At 46.3% G+C, this 18,538-nt stretch overlaps 1 protein-coding gene across 1 annotated transcript in view; it reads right to left on the reverse strand.

Moving 5' to 3' along the window:
- The window catches only part of RUBCN (rubicon autophagy regulator), a 58,520-nt gene extending 40,484 nt beyond the window's left edge, over nucleotides 1–18,036 (reverse strand). Inside the window, 1 exon segment of the mRNA XM_031663968.1 lies at nucleotides 17,767–18,036. Within this exon segment, the coding sequence (XP_031519828.1) occupies nucleotides 17,767–17,831 (65 nt within the window). The 5' untranslated portion in view covers nucleotides 17,832–18,036.
- Nucleotides 18,037–18,538: the final 502 nt, after the last annotated feature.

Here is an 18,538-nt window from a genome sequence, read left to right on the forward strand (position 1 = left end):
CACATCCTGACATCCTCTCCCTATTAATTTTCATTTGGGCGTAACACTCAACTCTGAGAGAATCAAAGTTGTGAACGATACTAATTATAAAGACAAAAAGCAAAAAGCAAAAACCCTCACATTCAAATGGTATGTTATGCTTTGTAAGGGGATTTTTATCTACTATCTCACACAATCCTCAAGTAAGTAGCATATAACTCTAACTTTACAGGCGTATAACCCATTCACATCCATTTTTATTTTTTGAGACACTTACTCCATCGCCCAGGCTGAAGTGCGGTGGCACGATCACAGCTCACTGCAGCCTCAACCTCCCAGGTTCGGGTGATCCTCCCACCTCAACCTCCCAAGTAGCTGGGAACTACAGATGTGCAACAACACAGCCTGAAGATTTTTAAATTTTTTGTAGAGATGGGGTCTCACTATGTTGCCCAGGGTGGTCTCTAACTCCTGGTCTCAAGGGATCCTCCCACTTCAGCCTCCCAAAGAGCTGGGATTACAGATGTGATCCACCGCACTCAGCCTAAGATCCATTTCTTAACAACGACAGTACCTGCACAATATACAAAAAGATGAAGGCATCCACCAGACATCTTCTGCCAAACAAAAAAGGCCAGAAACGACTTCTTATTTCCTATATTTCCAAGCGCTAACTACAGCATCGTGAAGGACAGAAACTGTAGTACTAAGGCGGTCACTAAAATGTCATTTATGGTTATACCGTAAGAAACGGCCATTGCAGAGGCCAATCGACTGCCAACTTTTGCTCAGTGACTCTGCATATCCTATGCCTCTTCCTCAGAGCTAACTAGCCTCTGATTTCTTAGTGACAGTCTTCACATGTGCCAACAGGTTACAATCCGGTCTCACGGGCCTGAGAATCAGTCTGACTCATGAAGTGACTCTGCATACCTGTGTTCTGATTCATTCTGTACTGATCTTACAAGGTTAACTGTTAAAGGACATCATGAGGCTGGGCGCAGCGGCTCATGCCTGTAATCCCAGCAATTTGGGAGGCTGAGGTGGGTGGATCACGAGGTCAGGAGTTCGAAACCAGCCTGGCCAACATGGCAAAACCCCATCTCTACCAAAAAATACAAAAATTAGCCGGGTGTGGTGGCACATGCCTGTAATCCCAGCTATGCGGGGGACTGAGACAGGAGAATCGCTTGGACCTGGGAAGCGGAGGTTGCAGTGAGCTGAGATCGCGCCATTGCACTCCAGCCTGGGCAACACGCGTGAGACTCTGTCTCAAAAAAAAGAAAAGAACATCATGATAAATCCAAAAGCAAACATTAAATACTCTATCATCCTAGGGCTTTGATTCCAAAATTATACAAACAGCACTGACATCTTAGAAACTTTGAGCGCTCAGATCTACCTATAATTTCCTCCGAACAAAGCTGAAGAATTTCCCTTCCTCACAATAAAGTGTCCCTGAGGTGCCAAAGCTACAAAAGAATGTGGCTTTTATTCTAAGATATACCAAACAATCTATATTTGGTATCTTCTCCTGTAGAAGAAAACTTTTGTAAAAATTTGATTTACATAGCTACTGTATTTAGTGTCACCTTTTAAAAAATTTTTGATTGATACATAATTGTACATATTTATAGTATACAATGGATACATTGTGCATTGATCGCAACAAATTAGCATATCCATCATCTTTTTTTTTTTTTTTTTTTTGAGACGGAGTCTCGCTCTGTCACCCAGGCTGGAGTGCAGTGGCCGGATCTCAGCTCACTGCAAGCTCCGCCTCCCGGGTTTACGCTATTCTCCTGCCTTAGCCTCCCGAGTAGCTGGGACTACCGCCCGGCTAGTTTTTTGTATTTTTTAGTAGAGACGGGGTTTCACCGGGTTAGCCAGGATGGTCTCGATCTCCTGACCTCGTGATCTGCCCGTCTCAGCCTCCCAAAGTGCTGGGATTACAGGCTTGAACCACCGCGCCCGGCCCCATCATCTTAAATAGTTATCATTTCCCTGTGATGAGAACATGCAAAAACCTCTCTTCCAGCTGTTCTGAAATACACCATACACTGTTAACCCTTGTCGTCTTACTGTGCAACAGAACACCAGAACGTACTCTTCTCCTACCTGTCACCTTGGACCTGTTGACCAATCTCTCTCCATCCCCTTCTCCCGCCTTCCTGTGCAACAGAGCACCAGAATGTCCTCCTACCTGTCACCTTGGACCTGTTGACCAATCTCTCTCCATCCCTTTCTCCCTCCTACCCTCCTCATCCTCTGGCAACCACTATTCCACTCTCTACTTCCAGGAGAACAACTTTTTAGATTAGACGAGTTTTAGCATGTGACAGCTGTCTTTCTGTGCCTGGCTTATTGCACTTACTGTAACATCTTCCAGGTTCACCCATGTTGCCAAAACTGAAAGAATTAAGGCTGAATTGTATTCCACAGCGTATACACATACCGTTATCTTCAGCCTTTACTCTGTTGATGGACATTTTTTTAAGACAGAGTCTCACTCTCTGTCGCCCAGGCTGGAGTGCAGTGTCATGATCTTGGCTTACTGCAACCTCTGCCTCCCAGGTTCAAGCGATTCTCCTGCCTCAGCCTCCCATGTAGCTGGGACGACAGGCGCAGGTCACCATGTCTGGATAATTTTTGTATTTTTAGTTAGATGGGGTTTCGCCATGATGGCCAGACTAGTCTCAGACTCCTGGCCTCACGAGGTCTGTGCACTTCGGCCTCCCAAAGTACTGGAATTACAGGCATGAGCCACTGTGCCCAGCTGTTGATGGACATTTAAGTTGATTCCATATCTTGGCTATCATGAATAGCACTGCAATAAATAGAGGAGTGCAGATACTGCTTTGATACACTGATGGCATTTCCTCTGGATATATACTCAGTATCAGGATGGCCCGATCACATGGTAGTTCTATTTTTAACTTTTTGAGGAACCTCCGAACTGCGTTGCATGATGGGAACCTCCGAACTGTGTCACGTGATGGGAACCTCTGGACTGCATCGCATAATGCCTGTACTAACTTGCATTCCCACCAGCAGCGTATAAGGATTCCCTTTCCTCCCCGTCCTCACCGACACTGGCTAGCTTCTGATTTTTTTTTTTTTTAATGTGGAGCGATTAGATTTGGTTTGCTAGTATTTTGTGAAGGATTTCTGCATCTATACTCATTGGAGGTACTAGCCTGCAGTTTTTTCTCTCGTGTCCCTCTCTAGCTTTGGTATCAGGATAATGTTGGCCTTGTAGAATAAGTATGGAGGAATTCTTTCCTTCAATTTTGTGGAATAATTTGGGAAGAACTGGTATTAGTTCTTCCTTAAAGGTGTGGTAGAATTTAGCAGTGACGACATCAGGCCCTGGGCTTCTCTTTCACGGGAGAGTTATTACTGATTCAATCTCATTACTCATTATTGGTCTGTCCAGGTTTTCTATTTCTTCATGATTGAGTATCAGTAAGCTGTATGTGTCCAGAAATTTCTTTACTTCTTCTAGGTTTTCCAATTTCTTGGCACAGAGTTGCTCATAACAGCCTCTAGTGATTCTTTGTATTTCTGTGCTGTCACTTGCAATGTCTCCTTTTTGTCTCTGATTTTATTTATTTTGAGTCTTTTTCCCCCCTTGGTCTAGCTAAAGGTTTGTTAATTTTATCTTTTGAAAAAAACAACTCTTTTGTTAACCTTTTATATTGTTTTTTTTTTTCAGTCTCTATTTCATTTATTTCTGCTCTGATCTTTATTATTTCTTTCCTTCTACTAATTCTGGGTTTTGTTTGTCCTGGTTTTCTAGTTTCTTGAGGTGCAACGTTAGGTTGAGATCTTTCTACTTTTTTGATGTAGATGTTAATTGCTATTAACTTCCCTCTTAGTACTACTTTTGCAGTATCCCACTGTTTTGGTAGGCTGTGTTCCCATTGTCATTTGTCTCAATAAATTTTCTAATTCCTTCTTAATTCTTCATTGACCAACTGGTTGTTCAGGAGTATGTTGTGTAATTTCCAAGTATTTGTATAGTTTCCTAAGTTGTTCTTCTTATTGATTTCTAGTTGCATTGCATTGTAGTCACAAAAGATACTTGAATGGCTGGGTGCAGTGGCTCACGCCTGTAATCCCAGCACTTTGGGAGGCCGAGGTGGGCGGATCACTTGAGGTCAGGAGTTCAACACCAGCCTGGTCAACATGGTGAAACCCCATCTCTACTAAAAATACAAAAAAATTAGCCAGGTGTGGTGGTGTGTGTGTGTAATCCCAGCTACACAGGAAGCTGAGGCAGGACAACTGCTTGAACCCGGGAGGTGGAGGTGGAGCTGGGACTGCACCACTGCACTCCAGCCTGGGCGACAGAGTGAGACTCCATCTCAGATAAATAAATAAATAAATACTTGATATGATTTCAATTTTTAAAAATTTGTTGAGACCTGTTTTGTGGCCTACCATATGACGCCATGTATCCTGGAGATGGTTCCATGTGCTGCTCAGGAGAATGTGTATCCTGCAGTTACCGAGCAGAACGTTCTGCAGATGTCTCTGTTAAGTCCATTATAGGATACAGTTTAATGCTGCTGTTTCTTTGTTGATTTTCTGACTGCATGATCTGTCCATTGCTGAAAGTGGGTATCAGAGTTCTCGACTGTTACTGTATCAGTTTCTCTCCCCATCTAGGTCTATTAATACTCACTTTATATATTAAAGAGCTCCCTCGGCGGGCGGATCACAAGGTCAGGAGATCGAGACTACGGTGAAACCCCGTCTCTACTAAAAATACAAAAAATTAGCTGGGCGCGGTGGCGGGCGCCTGTAGTCCCAGCTACTCAGGAGGCTGAGGCAGGAGAATGGCGTGAACCCGGGAGACGGAGCTTGCAGTGAGCCGAGATCGCGCCACTGCACTCCAGCCTGGGCGACAGCGTGAGACTCCGTCTCAAAACAAAACAAAACAAAACAAAACAAAATAAAGAGCTCCCATGTTGGGTGCATGCATACACACACACACACACACACAGATACACACATACACACACAGACACATACACACACATACATATGCACAGATATACACACACATACATACACATACACACATACACATACATAAATACACACACACACACACACACACAAACTGTTATATCCTTTTGTTGAATTGACCCTTCATCATTATACAATGACATTGACTCTTTTTACAGCTTTGGATTTAAAGTCTATTTTCTCTGATATAAGTAAAGCTACTCCTGCTCTCTTTTGGTTTCCATTTGCATAGAGTACCTTTTTCCATCCCTTCCCGTCGAGTCTATGTATGTCCTCACATGTGAAGTGAGATTCTTGGAAGCAGCATATGGTTGGGTCTTATTTGGATGGTTTTTTAAAAAATTCACTGGGTCACTATCTTTCATTTGGAGAATTTAACCCATTTACATTTAAGGTAATTATCAATAAGTCAGGTCTGTTACTTGTTTTCTAGTTTTTTACAGTTTCTTTCTTTTCATTACTTCCGTTGTGGCAGTTGATTTTCTCTAGCAGTGTGCTTTGAGTCCTTGCTTTTCAATTTTGGTGTGTCATAGGTTTTTGCTTTTAGTCAGCATGAGGCTTACAAAACACATTTTGTAGTTATAAAAAGTTATTTTATTTATTTTTAATTTTTTTATTCTTGAGACATAGTCTCACTCTCACCCAGGCTGGACTACAGCAGCATAATCTCGGCTCACTGCAACCTTCACCTCCCAGGTTCACCCAATTCTCATGCCTCAGCCTCCTGAGTTGTTGGAATTAGAGTTACAGGCCCCTGCCACTGCACCCAGCTAATATTTGTATTTTTGGTAGAGATGGGGTTTCACTATGTTGGCCAGGCCAGTCTCAAACTCTTGACCTCAAGTGATCTGCCCACCTCAGGTTCCCAAAGTGCTGGGATTACAGGTGTGAGCCACCATTCCAGGCCCATAAAAAGTTATTTTAAACTGACAGCAACTTAAGTTTGATCATAAAGATAGGAAAAGAAACAAACAAAACCTATACTTTAACTCCATTCCTCCCCAAATCTGGAATTTTTGAAGTCCCATTTTTACATATTTTTATATTGCCTATCTATTTAGTGTCTTCATCTTTTTAGGATCATTTACCCAACAACATAATTATCAATATCAGGGAGTTGAAATACTAAATTCAACTGAAGCTCATACACAATGGTTTGATTAAACCATTATGCCTGAATCTTAGATGCAAGTAAACAGATCACAATGGAGAAATAAAATATCCTTTCCAGGTCAGGCGCAGTGGCTCACGCCTGTAATCCCAGCACTTTACGGGGCTGAGGCGGGCGGATCACCTGAGGTTGGGAGTTTGAGACCAATCTGACCAACGTGGAGAAACCCCGTTCTCTACTAAAAAAATACAAAAATTAGCCAGGCGTGGTGGCATATGCCTGTAATCCCAGCTACTCGGGAGGCTGAGGCAGGAGAATTGCTTGAACTTGGGAGGCAGAGGTTGTGGTGAGCCGAGATCATGCCATTACACTCTAGCCTGGGCAACAAGAGTGAAACTCCGTCTCTCTCTCTCCTTCTCTCTCTCTCTCTCTATATATATATCATTTCCCTATTCTTTAACCATGTTTTCAGCAAGTAAGGTCAGTTTTTCCTATTACTGCTTGGTAATCGTTATTTGAATGGTATCACCCTGTATTCACATGTAATCTTTATATGAACAGAATCAAGACCTTGGAATTGAACTGGTTCAAAGCAGCTCTTGGTAGAGAGCCACTTCCACAAGTATACAGAATGTTCTCCTTTAATCACCATAAATGAAATGCACATCTTTCTAACCCTCTCACCCTATGCCTGGGTGGAACCAGGCCTAGTGGCAAGGGAGAGCATAAGCCATCTCTACGTAAATCATTTTCATCAACTCACAATAAAGCCAATCTCAGAATAAAATCCCAACTACCTTCTTCTGGGAGGATCTTGACCACATTCCTCCTTGAAAGAGGAATAGAAATCGCTTAAGTGACTCAAGTAAGTATATGTAGGGAAAAACAGTTTTCCTAAATGCCAACTCAGTCTTAAGCTTACCATGTTATAATAAGTAACACTCAAGATTAAAATAAAAAGGTACAAAACTCTGTAAAGTATTACACTATATAACTAATACATAACTAAAACATAATCACTAAAAATATATGATATGTGCATATCTTCTATATGATATATATGAAATACATGATAAATAGTAAATAAGTGAAAGTACTATGCAATTGCAACGTGAGATTCAAGGTAAGAAATATACATTGGCCTATCTTCAATCCCCAAATACTCTTTTTAGTGGTAAAGGAAACAGCTTCAGCTTACTGACATGCCCCTTCCACAGTGAGCTCTTTATCTGGGACAGGCCCATGGATCACAGCTGAAAGTCAGGTTGTCCCAAGCCAGGTAATGATTTGATCCCCGAAGTGGAGGAAGAAAGGTGTGATACACACGTGATGGAATAGCATGAAAGAATGAAAACTTTTGACCAAAAAGTTTCTAAAGCTAATTATAGCATATTAAGGTATAAAAAGCAGAATGTAAAATCAGATTTATGATCTCAACATAAAAATATGAAAAGAAATAATATGTTAATAGGGGTTACCTTTGGTAATATGGGGGAATTGTAGAGGAGAGGGGAATTGTTTAGGCCTTTCCTGAGATGAGCAATTAATAAAGGATCAGTAGACTGGGTGTGGTAGCTTATGCCTGTAATCCCAGCACTTTGGGAAGCTAAGGCAGGTGGACTGCTTGAGCTCAGGAGTTCGAGACCAGCCTGGGCAACATGGCAAAATCCTGTCTCGATTAAAAAAAACCTAAAAAATCCCTCCCCACAAAAAAAAAAGGATCAATAATCTGAACAAACAAGAAGCTGGAAAGCCCCATAGAGGATTTTTTTAAATACTCAAGTATCAAGGGCTTCTACGTTGAAACACTGTGGTCAGGCAAGCGTCCCTGGGACTTTGAATGCCAGAAATTACTTCCTGGAAAGAAGTGATGTGTTCTTCCTTCAGGTAGAAAAAAATATAATTAAGTGAAATAATTATTGGTAACACTGAGGTAGCGGGACCCTATCACATTTGTGTTTAATTTTTCTTCTTATCTGGCTATATATTTTGTTTTTAATTATCTAGTATTTAACTTGCAGGCTATGTAGTTGAATATGCTTTTTATATAAATAATATGCTTTAAATAAAGAACATGCTTATAGGAAAAACATACTTGACTCTCTCATATAGTCTCTCAGCTCTGGGGCACCTGAGAGAATGTCCCACACATTTCACGGCTGACAGGAGAATCTTTCTTTTTTTTTGTAGAGATGGGAGTCTTACTATGTTGCTGAGACTGGTCTCAAACTCTTGGGCTCAAGCAATCATCTGGCTCGGCCTCCTAAAGTGCTAGGATTACAGACGTGAGTCACTGCACCCGGCCAAAGGAGAATCTTAATACCTGTAGGTGTGCTTTGTAACTTGACACCCATTTATCAAATGAGTAACATCAAATGTATCGAATTTCAACAATCAGTAGATTTAACATAAGGATGAAAAATCCCTTATGTCAGAAACCGAACCACCAACAAATTCCTTAGCATGAAGGTGAAGAATTCTCCATCATCGGCCCCAATCTAAATACCAACTTTGCTGCTCGGTACTCCTCAGGTTAGGTACAGGCACCTTAGCACACGCTATTACAAACGTGCCGACCTCGCTCCTACTGCCACGACCTTACTCACGCAGAGCTCTCCACCTGGAACGCCTCTTCGCACCCCATTCAGGGATTCAGGTCCAGCTCTGATTCAACTTTCTCTCAAAACGTTCTAAATAATCTGACCCACTATAGCTCTTTTATTAGCACTCCAAAAGCATATGATGTCACTATACCATTCCTTCTAAAAATATTTTAAGACCGTTATTTAATATTATATAGCTTGTTTCCTGAAGGAAAGGGACTATGTATCTTCTATTTCTTTTGTATTTTATTTTATATATATATATACACATATACATTTTTTTTTTTTTTTTTTTTTGAGATGGAGTCTCGCTCTGTCGCCCAGGCTGGAGTGCAGTGGTACGATCTTGGCCCCCTGCAAGCTCCGCCTCCTGGGTTCCTGCCATTCCCCTGCCTCAGCCTCCCGAGTGGCTGGGACTACAGGTGCCGCCACCACACCTGGCTAATTTTTTGTATTTTTAGTAGAGACGGGGTTTCACCGTGTTAGCCAGGATGGTCTCGATCTCCTGACCTCGTGATCTGCCTACCTCGGCCTCCCAAAGTGCTGGGATTACAGGCGTGAGCCATCGTGCCCAGACTGTTTTATTTTTGAGACAGAGTCTCACTCTGTCACCCAGGCTGGAGTGCAGTGGCGTGATCTCGGCTCACTGCAACCTCCGCCTCCTGGGTTCAAGCAATTCTCCTGCCTCAGCCTCCTGAGTAGCTGGGATTTCAGGCACCCGCCACCACGCCCAGCTAATTTTTGTATTCTTTAGTAGAGACAGGGTTTCACCATGTTGGTCAGGCTGGTCTTGAACTCCTGACCTCATGATCCACTCACCTCAGCCTCCCAAAGTGCTGGGATTACAGATCTTTTGTATTTTAATAAGAAGCAGGAGGAAAATGTCACCCAGTAGAAAGAAAATAGACATCACAGTCATTCAAACTGAATTTGAATTTGAATCTTGGCTGCTCACAAACTAGATGCACATTCTTTTTTTTTTTTTTTTTTTTTGAAACTGAGTTTTGCTCTGTCGCCCAGGCTGGAGGGCAGTGTTGGCGATCTCAGCTCACTGCAACCTCCGCCTCCCGGGTTCAAACAATTCTCCTGCCTCAGCCTCCCAAGTAGCTGAAATTACAGGTGCCTGACACCACGCCCAGCTAATGTTTGTATTTTTAGTAGAGATGGGGTTTCACCATATTGGCCAGGCTGGTCTCGAACTCCTGAGCTCAAGTGATCTGCCCACCTTAGCCTCTCAAAGTGCTGGGATTACAGGCGTGAGCCACCTCACCTGGTCTAGATCCACATTCTTGACCAAGCCATTTAAACTCTTGAAGCTTCAATTCCCTCAGTATACAATGGAGACAAGAATTGCTTCACAGAGGAGGGTGTAACTGACCATCTAGGGGAGGCACTATCATGCAGCACAGAATAATATTCTCTTTTCTCTGTCATTTTCCCTCTGTGAACTTCCATTGCATAAATCCAATAAATCCAACAACATCAAGAAGGGTACCTAGAATAAAGTCTTCTTACCCATTCTGCTTAGAAAGAAAATTCTGCCAAAAATTCCATAGGATTGGACAGTCTGCAACATAATTAAGTTTGGTCACAGTGTCCCACGTCCAAAGAGTATCTCCACTGCATTTAAACCAAGGCGAAGTCTGTGGGTTAGCACGATTGCAGGGCCCTGCTGATGCTGGTCCTCTCACTGAAGTAGGAAAGCTAGGAAGGGCTTCCTCAAATACTGGATATGACTTTTATCTGCTTGACGGAATGGAAGAAACTTTAAAGGTTTTACTGCAGCACCATAAGGCTGATTTCATGAGCCATATAAGAAAGACAATCTTATGACTTCACCAGGCTCATCTTAGTACTGTCTAGGCAGCAGAATGCTTTACAAACAAGGTAAAGCAGGCACACAACACCACTTTCATAGTAGTGGCACAGAAGGAAAGAGTGTTTCCGTCTCTTCAGTTTCAGGCAGATGATTTAAAGCTAAAGGGCAAGATGGGCACAATGGCACACACCTGTAGTCCCAGCTCCTTAGGAGGCTGAAGCTCCTTAGGAGGCTGAAGCAGGAGGATTACCTGACCTCAAAAGTTCAAGTCTAGCCTGGGCAACAATGTGAGAACCCTTTAAAAAACCGAAACAGCTGTGGGGAGAGGAATACTGAGAAAAGCTTCAGGCTTAGAGTCCTGGCAGTCAGCTGAAACGCCCTTCCCCTCCTGGGTTCTGACAATAGCAGTTTCCCCAAAAGCTTCAAGGGTATGTTCCTGTAATTCTTGTACTAAAAATCGAACGAGCAATTGCTAGTTTGCTTTAAAATCACGTGATCATCCTGCTTTGCTACCAGTTCTATATAAACTGTTAACCCCAGCATAATCAAAGGGAGACGCGAAAAAAAGAAAACAGGAAATTAAAAAATGTGAAAAAGTGAAAATGAAGAGGAGAAATGGGAAGAAAGTGGCACTTCCAATCACAACAGTTCCACTGGCATCTGCCCAACTGAAGAGGGATGGCCACACTCTTAATGTTTTCATTCCTCAGATAAATATTCACTGAACACCAGCTACGTGTCAGGCACTGGGCTAGGCACTGGTGGTTAAAGAGGGGTTATGAGTCCCATCTGTCAGAGAACTCAGGATGTAATAGGGGAATGGGCACTTAGAGAGCCATGCTGTGAAGGGAGACGTGAGATGTGCTCTAATAGAGCGGGATGCCTTCTAAAGAAGCGTCATTTAAGGGGCGACTAGGAGCTCTTCAGGCAAAGAGGGAGGTATTGCAGTGAGGGTAGAAAAGCAAGAATGAGAACGGCGAGAAAGATGTGAGAGTGGGTGAGTGTGCCATGATTTTGTAATTGGAAACTTCATTAAGTACTAACATAAAGATTCAGGCCAGGCACCGTGGCTCACGCCTGTAATCCCAGCACTTTGGGAGGCTGAGGCGGGCGATCACGGGGTCAGGAGAATGAACCTGGGAGGCGGAGCTTGCAGTGAGCCGAGGTGGTGCCACTGCACTCCAGCCTGGGCGACAGAGCAAGACTCCGTCTCAAAAAAAAAAGATTCAATACCAGGGTGAGGAGTTTTGACATAGAAAATGTTCTATTTTCAATGGGAAAACCACTGAACATTGCTTTTGTTTTGTTCTGTTTTTTGAGACAGTCTCACTCCGTCACCCAGGCTGGAGTGCAGTGGCACCAGCTCGGCTCACTGCAAGCTCTGCCTCCCGGGTTCAAGCGATTCTCCTGCCTCAGCCTCCCCAGTAGCTGGGATTACAGGCATGCACAACCACACCTGGCTAATTTTTTGTATTTTTAGTAGAGACAGCATTTTGCCATGTTGACCAGGCTGGTCTCCAGCTCCTGACCTCGGATGACCCACCCACCTCGGTCTCCCAAAGTGCTGGGATGACAGGCATGAGCCACCAAGCCCAGCCAATCACTGAACATCTCTGAGTAAAATATTACAGTAATTTTGTTTCTGAAAAATTAAAGTAGTAGCAGGGTGGGGCTATCTGGAATCAGGACTAAATTCAAGTTGGAAGATTAGTTAAGAAGCTACTGAGGTATAATCCCCAAGGAGAGATTATATGGGTCTACAGTGAATAAACTATATCTGCCCAGAATTTGTCCCTTTATTTTGGTAAGAGAACCCTGATTTTCCGCTGAGGAACCACCTCTCTACCACTTACTCGGTCCATGAGGTTCCAAGAGCTCACCCTGCTCTAGGATCCAGGGTTGGGCACACAACTTAGGCCTGACTAAGCAGAATAGCCCATACCCTGACCACAAGAACGGAAACGTAAGTCAGTCCAAAAAGAGTCAGCCCTGGGATTTTTGCTTTGCTGGAGCTACTGGGACTGCATCTTTCTTGTTGCTGGTATTGCTAAGCTTGGAGTTGCTACGATAATCCTGTAGAAGAGTCTACCTGAGAATGAAAACAACACATCAGGAGGCAGAGCCCAGAGACACAGACAAATTCTTGACTTTGAACACCCATATTTGGGCATTTCTGAAGCAACAGTACACCCTAGATTTTTTAGTACTATAAACCATTCTATTTGGAAATGGAGAGAAAAAGAAGGCTTCAAAAGAAAAATTAGGAACAAAATTTTAGACCCCGGTGATTGCTTAGATATGGCAAATGGAGAAGAGGAAAATGTCAAATTTCACTCTGAAATTTCACTCTGGCTTGGTTGAGTGAGTGGAAAATGCTATTAACAGAGATCAGAGGAGGGGAAGGTTTTGGTCAGTGGAATAAGCTTAGTTTAGAGACACTGAAACGGATCTCACTCCTTGATTTCTGACTGTATCTGGATCACAGTGCCAGGAATACTGAGCAGGGCATGTCCCTGAGTTGCAAGCTCAGCAGTAGACTGTAAGGCCAAGGCAGTCTAGGGAGACAGAGCAATGCTAGAAAGATCATTCCTTTAGCAGTTTACCAGTCTAGTAGTTTTTTTGTTTGTTTGTTTGTTTGTTTTGAGACGGAGTCTCGCTCTGTCGCCCAGGCTGGAGTGCAGTGGCCGGATCTCAGCTCACTGCAAGCTCCACCTCCCGGGTTCAGGCCATTCTCCTGCCTCAGCCTCCCCAGTAGCTGGGCCTACAGGTGCCCGCCACCACGCCTGGCTAATTTTGTGTATTTTAAGTAGAGACGGGGTTTCACCTTAGCCAGGATGGTCTCAATCTCCTGACCTCGTGATCTGCCCGCCTTGGCCTCCCGAAGTGCTGGGATTACAGGCATCGCCACCACGCCCGGCGTAGTGTAGTAGTTTTACCAGGCAACCTCAAAATAACTGGCATTTAGGAAACGGGGGGAAAGGGAAGTATCATCCCTGAGCTCCACAGCGTTTTGTTGGAGTGAGAGCTAGACGGAAAACACCAGGGAAGCCCATCACATAAGCACACTACAGGGGGAAGAGGGGGAAGAGGGAAGCTCAGCCAGCACTCTAGGTCCCAGTGTGTTCAACTCAGATAGAGGAGCCACTGAAAGAGGAAGAACAAATGATGCCCTTGCAAACAGTCACTTGTGGGGGAGACGCTCGCCTTATTTCAAAAAAAACTAGCAAGGGGTGGAGTCGACATTTTTCCTACATATCAGGCTCTCAGTTAGGAGCTTTATGCACATTATTGTATTGAATCTTCGAAACTTCTCAGGCAGGAAAGCATTATTCTTCCTACTCAGGCAGGTTAACTTGATCAAGTTAAGCCAAATTAATCCTTGAACTAGGATTCAAGGATGCAGGTCTATCTGATTTTGAAGCTTATTCACATTTCATTATATCAACTACTTAAAGAAAATATACTAAAAAGTTTCATCTTTCATTTTTAAAATGACGCTACCGGCCAGGCACAGTGGCTCATGCTTGTAATCCCAGTGCTCTGGGAGGCCACGGCGGCAAGATCCCTTGAGGCCAGGAGTTCGAGACTAGCCTAGGCAACATGGTGAGACTCCGTCTCTACAAAAAATTTGAAAAAAAAAATTAGCTGGGAGTGGTGGCACATGCCTGTAATCCTGGCTACTGAGGAGGCTGAGGCGGGAAGATCACTGGAACCCAGGAGTTTGAGCCTGCAGTGAGCTATGATTGTACCATTGTACTTCAGCCTGAGTGACACAGCGAGGCCCTATCTTTAAAATAAATGAATAAATAAAAATGATGCTATCTCATCAAGGAGACTGTTTCTGAACTGGGTGTTTCATTGGCCAGAGAGAGGTTATGTTTGCAGTAACTCAGTCACAAAGCCTCAATTAATAGGCACAAGGAATATATTTACCAGCCGTGTATCTGAAGCTAAGGAGGCCATCAGTACCATGAAGCCTCATTAAACAACACATTCTGAATTGACCAGCCACCAACACAGTACGCCTATAACTATGACGTGAGTGACTTTGTGAGGATAACCCCACTACTAAAATTAAGTTTTGATTGAAGTTTTGGTTAAGAGGCAATCATAAAAAGAGTAAAAGACGGGAAAAGATTCTGCAGAGGAGCTATCCTACTGCCCTGGATGACAGGCACAGAATGCTATGAAATTGATTCACTATCTTATGCATTCCTTTGTTACTATTAGCACAGTGAGAGGCAGCATAGTGTAAGTATTAAAAGTACAGACTCGGGCCAGGCACGGTGGCTCACGCTTGTAATCCTTGGAAGGCCGAGGCTGGTAGATCATCTGAGGTCAGCAGTTCGACACCAGCCTGGCCAACATGGCGAAATCCCGTCTCTACTAAAAACACAAAAAATTAGCTAGGCGTCGTGGTGAGCACCTGTAATCCCAGCTACTTGGGAGGCTGAGGTAGGAGAATTGCTTGAACCCGGGAGGCGGAGGTTGTAGTGAACCAGGATGGTGCCACTGCGCCCCAGCCTTGGCGACAGAGCAAGACTCTATCTCAAAAAAAAAAAAAGTATAGACTCTTGGGCCGGCATGGTCGTTCATGCCTGTAACCTCAGCACTTTGAGAGGCCGAAGCTGGAGAATCACTTGAGCCCAGGAGTTTGAGATCAGCCTAGGGTAACATAGTGAGACCCTGTCTCTAAGAAAAGGACAAAAAGAAAAAAAAAAGCGCAGACTCTGGTGCCGAACTGCCCAGATTTGAATCCAGTTCTGCCAGGGATTTACTGTACAACCTTGGCAAGTTACTTACCCGTCAATTTCTCAGCTTTCTCATCTGTGCCACAGTGATAACAGTAGTACCTACTGCATACAGTAGTAGTCATAGGATTAAAGAAGTTAATGCAGTATTCATGTCTTAATACCTTAAAACAATACCTGGCATGTGGTAAATAGTGTTTGTTACATACATTAAAAAAGTAACTAACTCAGGCCGGGCGCGGTGGCTCATGCCTATAATCCCAGCACTTTGAGAGGCCGAGGAGGGTGGATCACAAGGTCAGGAGATCGAGACCATCCTGGCTAACACGGTGAAACCCCGTCTCTACTAAAGATACAAAAAATTAGCCGGGCGTGGTGGCGGCGCCTGTAGTCCCAGCTATGCAGGAGGCTGAGGCAGAAGAATGGCGTGAACCTGGGAGACGGAGCTTGCAGTGAGCCGAGATCGCACCACTACACTCCAGCCTGGGCAACAGAGTGAGACTCCGTCTCAAAAAATAAAAATAAAAATAAAAATAACCCAGCCTCCCTCACATGAAGTGGTGCAGGGAAATCAAAACAATCCTAAAACGTGTTTAGAATTTACATGGGACCTCTCGCATGAGGCATTTCACAGACATCTGTAAGAAGAATAAATAGACAAATAGGCAAAACAGAAAGTGAAGTATGGAAAAGGGAAGTAAAATGTTCAGTTTCACTTAGTACAAATCATCCTCAGATCTCAGGCGGGAGCCCCAAAGTCCTGTTCGTCCAGGTTTTGTTCAACAGGCCACTTTGCACATAAAAGTAGAGCCACCCTTAAAAAGAGCAAGTCTTCACTCAGGAACGTCTCATAAATCTTCCCTTGTTGGTATTTTCTCAGAGGTAAATATTCTGCTTCTAGTTTTTGGACCCCAGCTGCTCCTGAGACCATCATTATATCTGAAACTGTTTCTAAATGTCAAGCGAGGTCAGGCCTGGTGGCTCACACCTGTAATTCCAGCACTTCGGGAGGCCGAGGTGGGGGAGAATCGCTTGAGCCCAAGAGTTAGAGACCAGCCTGGGCAATATGGTGGCAGCCTGTCTCTACAAAAAAAGTTTTTAAAATTAGCCAGGTGTGGTAGCTGGCACCTATAATCCCAGCTACTTGGGAAGCTGAGATAGCAGAATCGCTTGAGCCCAAGAGTTGGAGGCTGCAGTGAGCCTTGTTCACGGCACTGCACTCCAGCCTGGGGGACGGGGCGAGACCCTCTCTCAAAAAATAAAACAATAAATGTCAAGTATGACTCCCTCATGCCACATTCCTGCTCTCGCCTGTCAGCATTCCAGTCTGTTTAAAAGATTAAGACCAGAGTTATTAATGAAGCAAACCCTAAATGTGGAAATCATCTCTACAGACTCCGATTCATCATTTACTCAAAGCAGTTTGGTGTTTTTTCGGTTTCTTGTTTTCTGAAGACAGGGTCTTCCTCTGTCGCCCAGGCTGGAGTGTGGTGGTGCGATCTGGGCTCAGTGGAGCCTCGACTTGTTGGACTCGGGCGATCCTCTCACCTCAGCCTCCCGAGTAGCTGGGACCACAGCTGAGCACCACTACGCCCAGCTAATTTCTGTATTTTTGTGGAGACGGGGTCTCCCCAGGTTGCCCAGGCTGGTCTCAAACTCCTAGACTCAAGCGACCCGCCGCGGTCTCCCCCAAAGTGCTGGAATCCCAGGTGTGAGGCACCGCACCCGGTCCACAGTAGTTTTCCTATTTTCTATCCCCCAATTTCTAGAAGACATGAACTCTCTGACAACGGCTCCATAGAAATACACGTGAACTTGCTTAGTCTGCATTGTGAGGAAGAAGTGACAGGTCTGAAGACGAAAGGAAATGACACAGAGGTCCTGCCACTCTGACAGCGACTCGCCAATGACCCAGTGCGGAGTTTCGGGTCTCGCGGGCAGCCCCCACCCCCACCGCACCGCCATGACACTCGCTCCCTTCCTCCCCGGGCTCTCCTCGCCTTCCTCCCCACGCTCACTCCGCCTCAGCTTCTTCCTCAGCCACTCACGACGCTTCACCTCCGCGCCCAGGACTTCTTACCGCGCCCTCCTCTTCACGTTGGCCCCACTTGCAGCCACGGCAAGTTGCAGGCAAGGTGGCGCCCGGCCCTGTCCGCAGACTCCGGCCTGTGAAGCCTCCCTCACCGCGCTGCAGCCCCTCCGGCCTCTTCGCCGTCGCTCTCGGCGGCCACCTCCCCTCCAGCAGTCTCGGCTCCCCCGGCCCTCCGCAAATCCCCCCCCCCCCCCCTCGTCCCTTCCCCCCCCCCCCCCCCCCCCCCCTGCGAAAGGCTCCCCAGACAAGTCCTCCGCAGCCGTCGTCCTCAACACTCGTCGCGCCCGGCCCTTCTCTCCGTGGCCCCGCGCCCTCCCAAGCCTCCCGGGGCTCCGGCGCCTGTCGCTGCCCCGACTCCGCGGCCGCTCCCAGCCCACCTGCTCTCCTCAGCCAGGCGCTCCTCGCCGCCTCCGAGCTCCATTCCCGCGCCCTCCGGCCGCATCCGGGGCGGCGAGGCCGCCTCTTCGCCCAGGAGAGGCGCCCCCGCCGCTTCGCCCTTCAGGGCTCCCGGGGGCCCCTGGGGCCGGAGGAGGCACCCACGGCCGGTGGGCTCCGGGTGATGCGCTACACACGGGCGGCGGCAGCGGCGGCACAGACAGCCGCCTGGGTTGCGGCTTCTATCCCGGCCACCCCCACTTCCGGCTCCGGGGACTACAGCTCCCGGCAAGCCCTTCGAGACCAGGCCGCTCCTGCAGGCCGCGCCCCCCAATCCCAGGCCCCTCCCGCAGGCCGCGCCCTCCAATCCCAGGCCGCGCTCGCAGGCCGCGCCCTCCAATCCCAGGCCGCTCCCGCAGGCGGCGCCCTCCAACCCCAGGCGGCTCCCGCAGGCCGCGCCCTCCAATCCCAGGCCGCTCCCGCAGGCGGCGCCCTCCACTCCCAGGCCCCTCCCGCAGGCGGCGGCCTCCAACCCCAAGCCGCTCCCGCAGACCGCGCTCCTCCAATCCCAGGCGGCGCCCTCCAACCCCAGGCCGCTCCCGCAGGCGGCGCCCTCCAATCCCAGGCGGCGCCCTCCAATCCCAGGCCGCTCCGGCAGGCGGCGCCCTCCAATCCCAGGCCGCTCCGGCAGGCGGCGCCCTCCAATCCCAGGCCGCGCTCGTAGACTACGCGCACCCGGTGGCTGGCGGGGCCGGCTCGCGAGCGGCGGGGGAC

This window comes from Papio anubis, chromosome 2, assembly GCF_008728515.1.
Source record: "Papio anubis isolate 15944 chromosome 2, Panubis1.0, whole genome shotgun sequence".
NCBI lineage: Eukaryota > Metazoa > Chordata > Mammalia > Primates > Cercopithecidae > Papio > Papio anubis.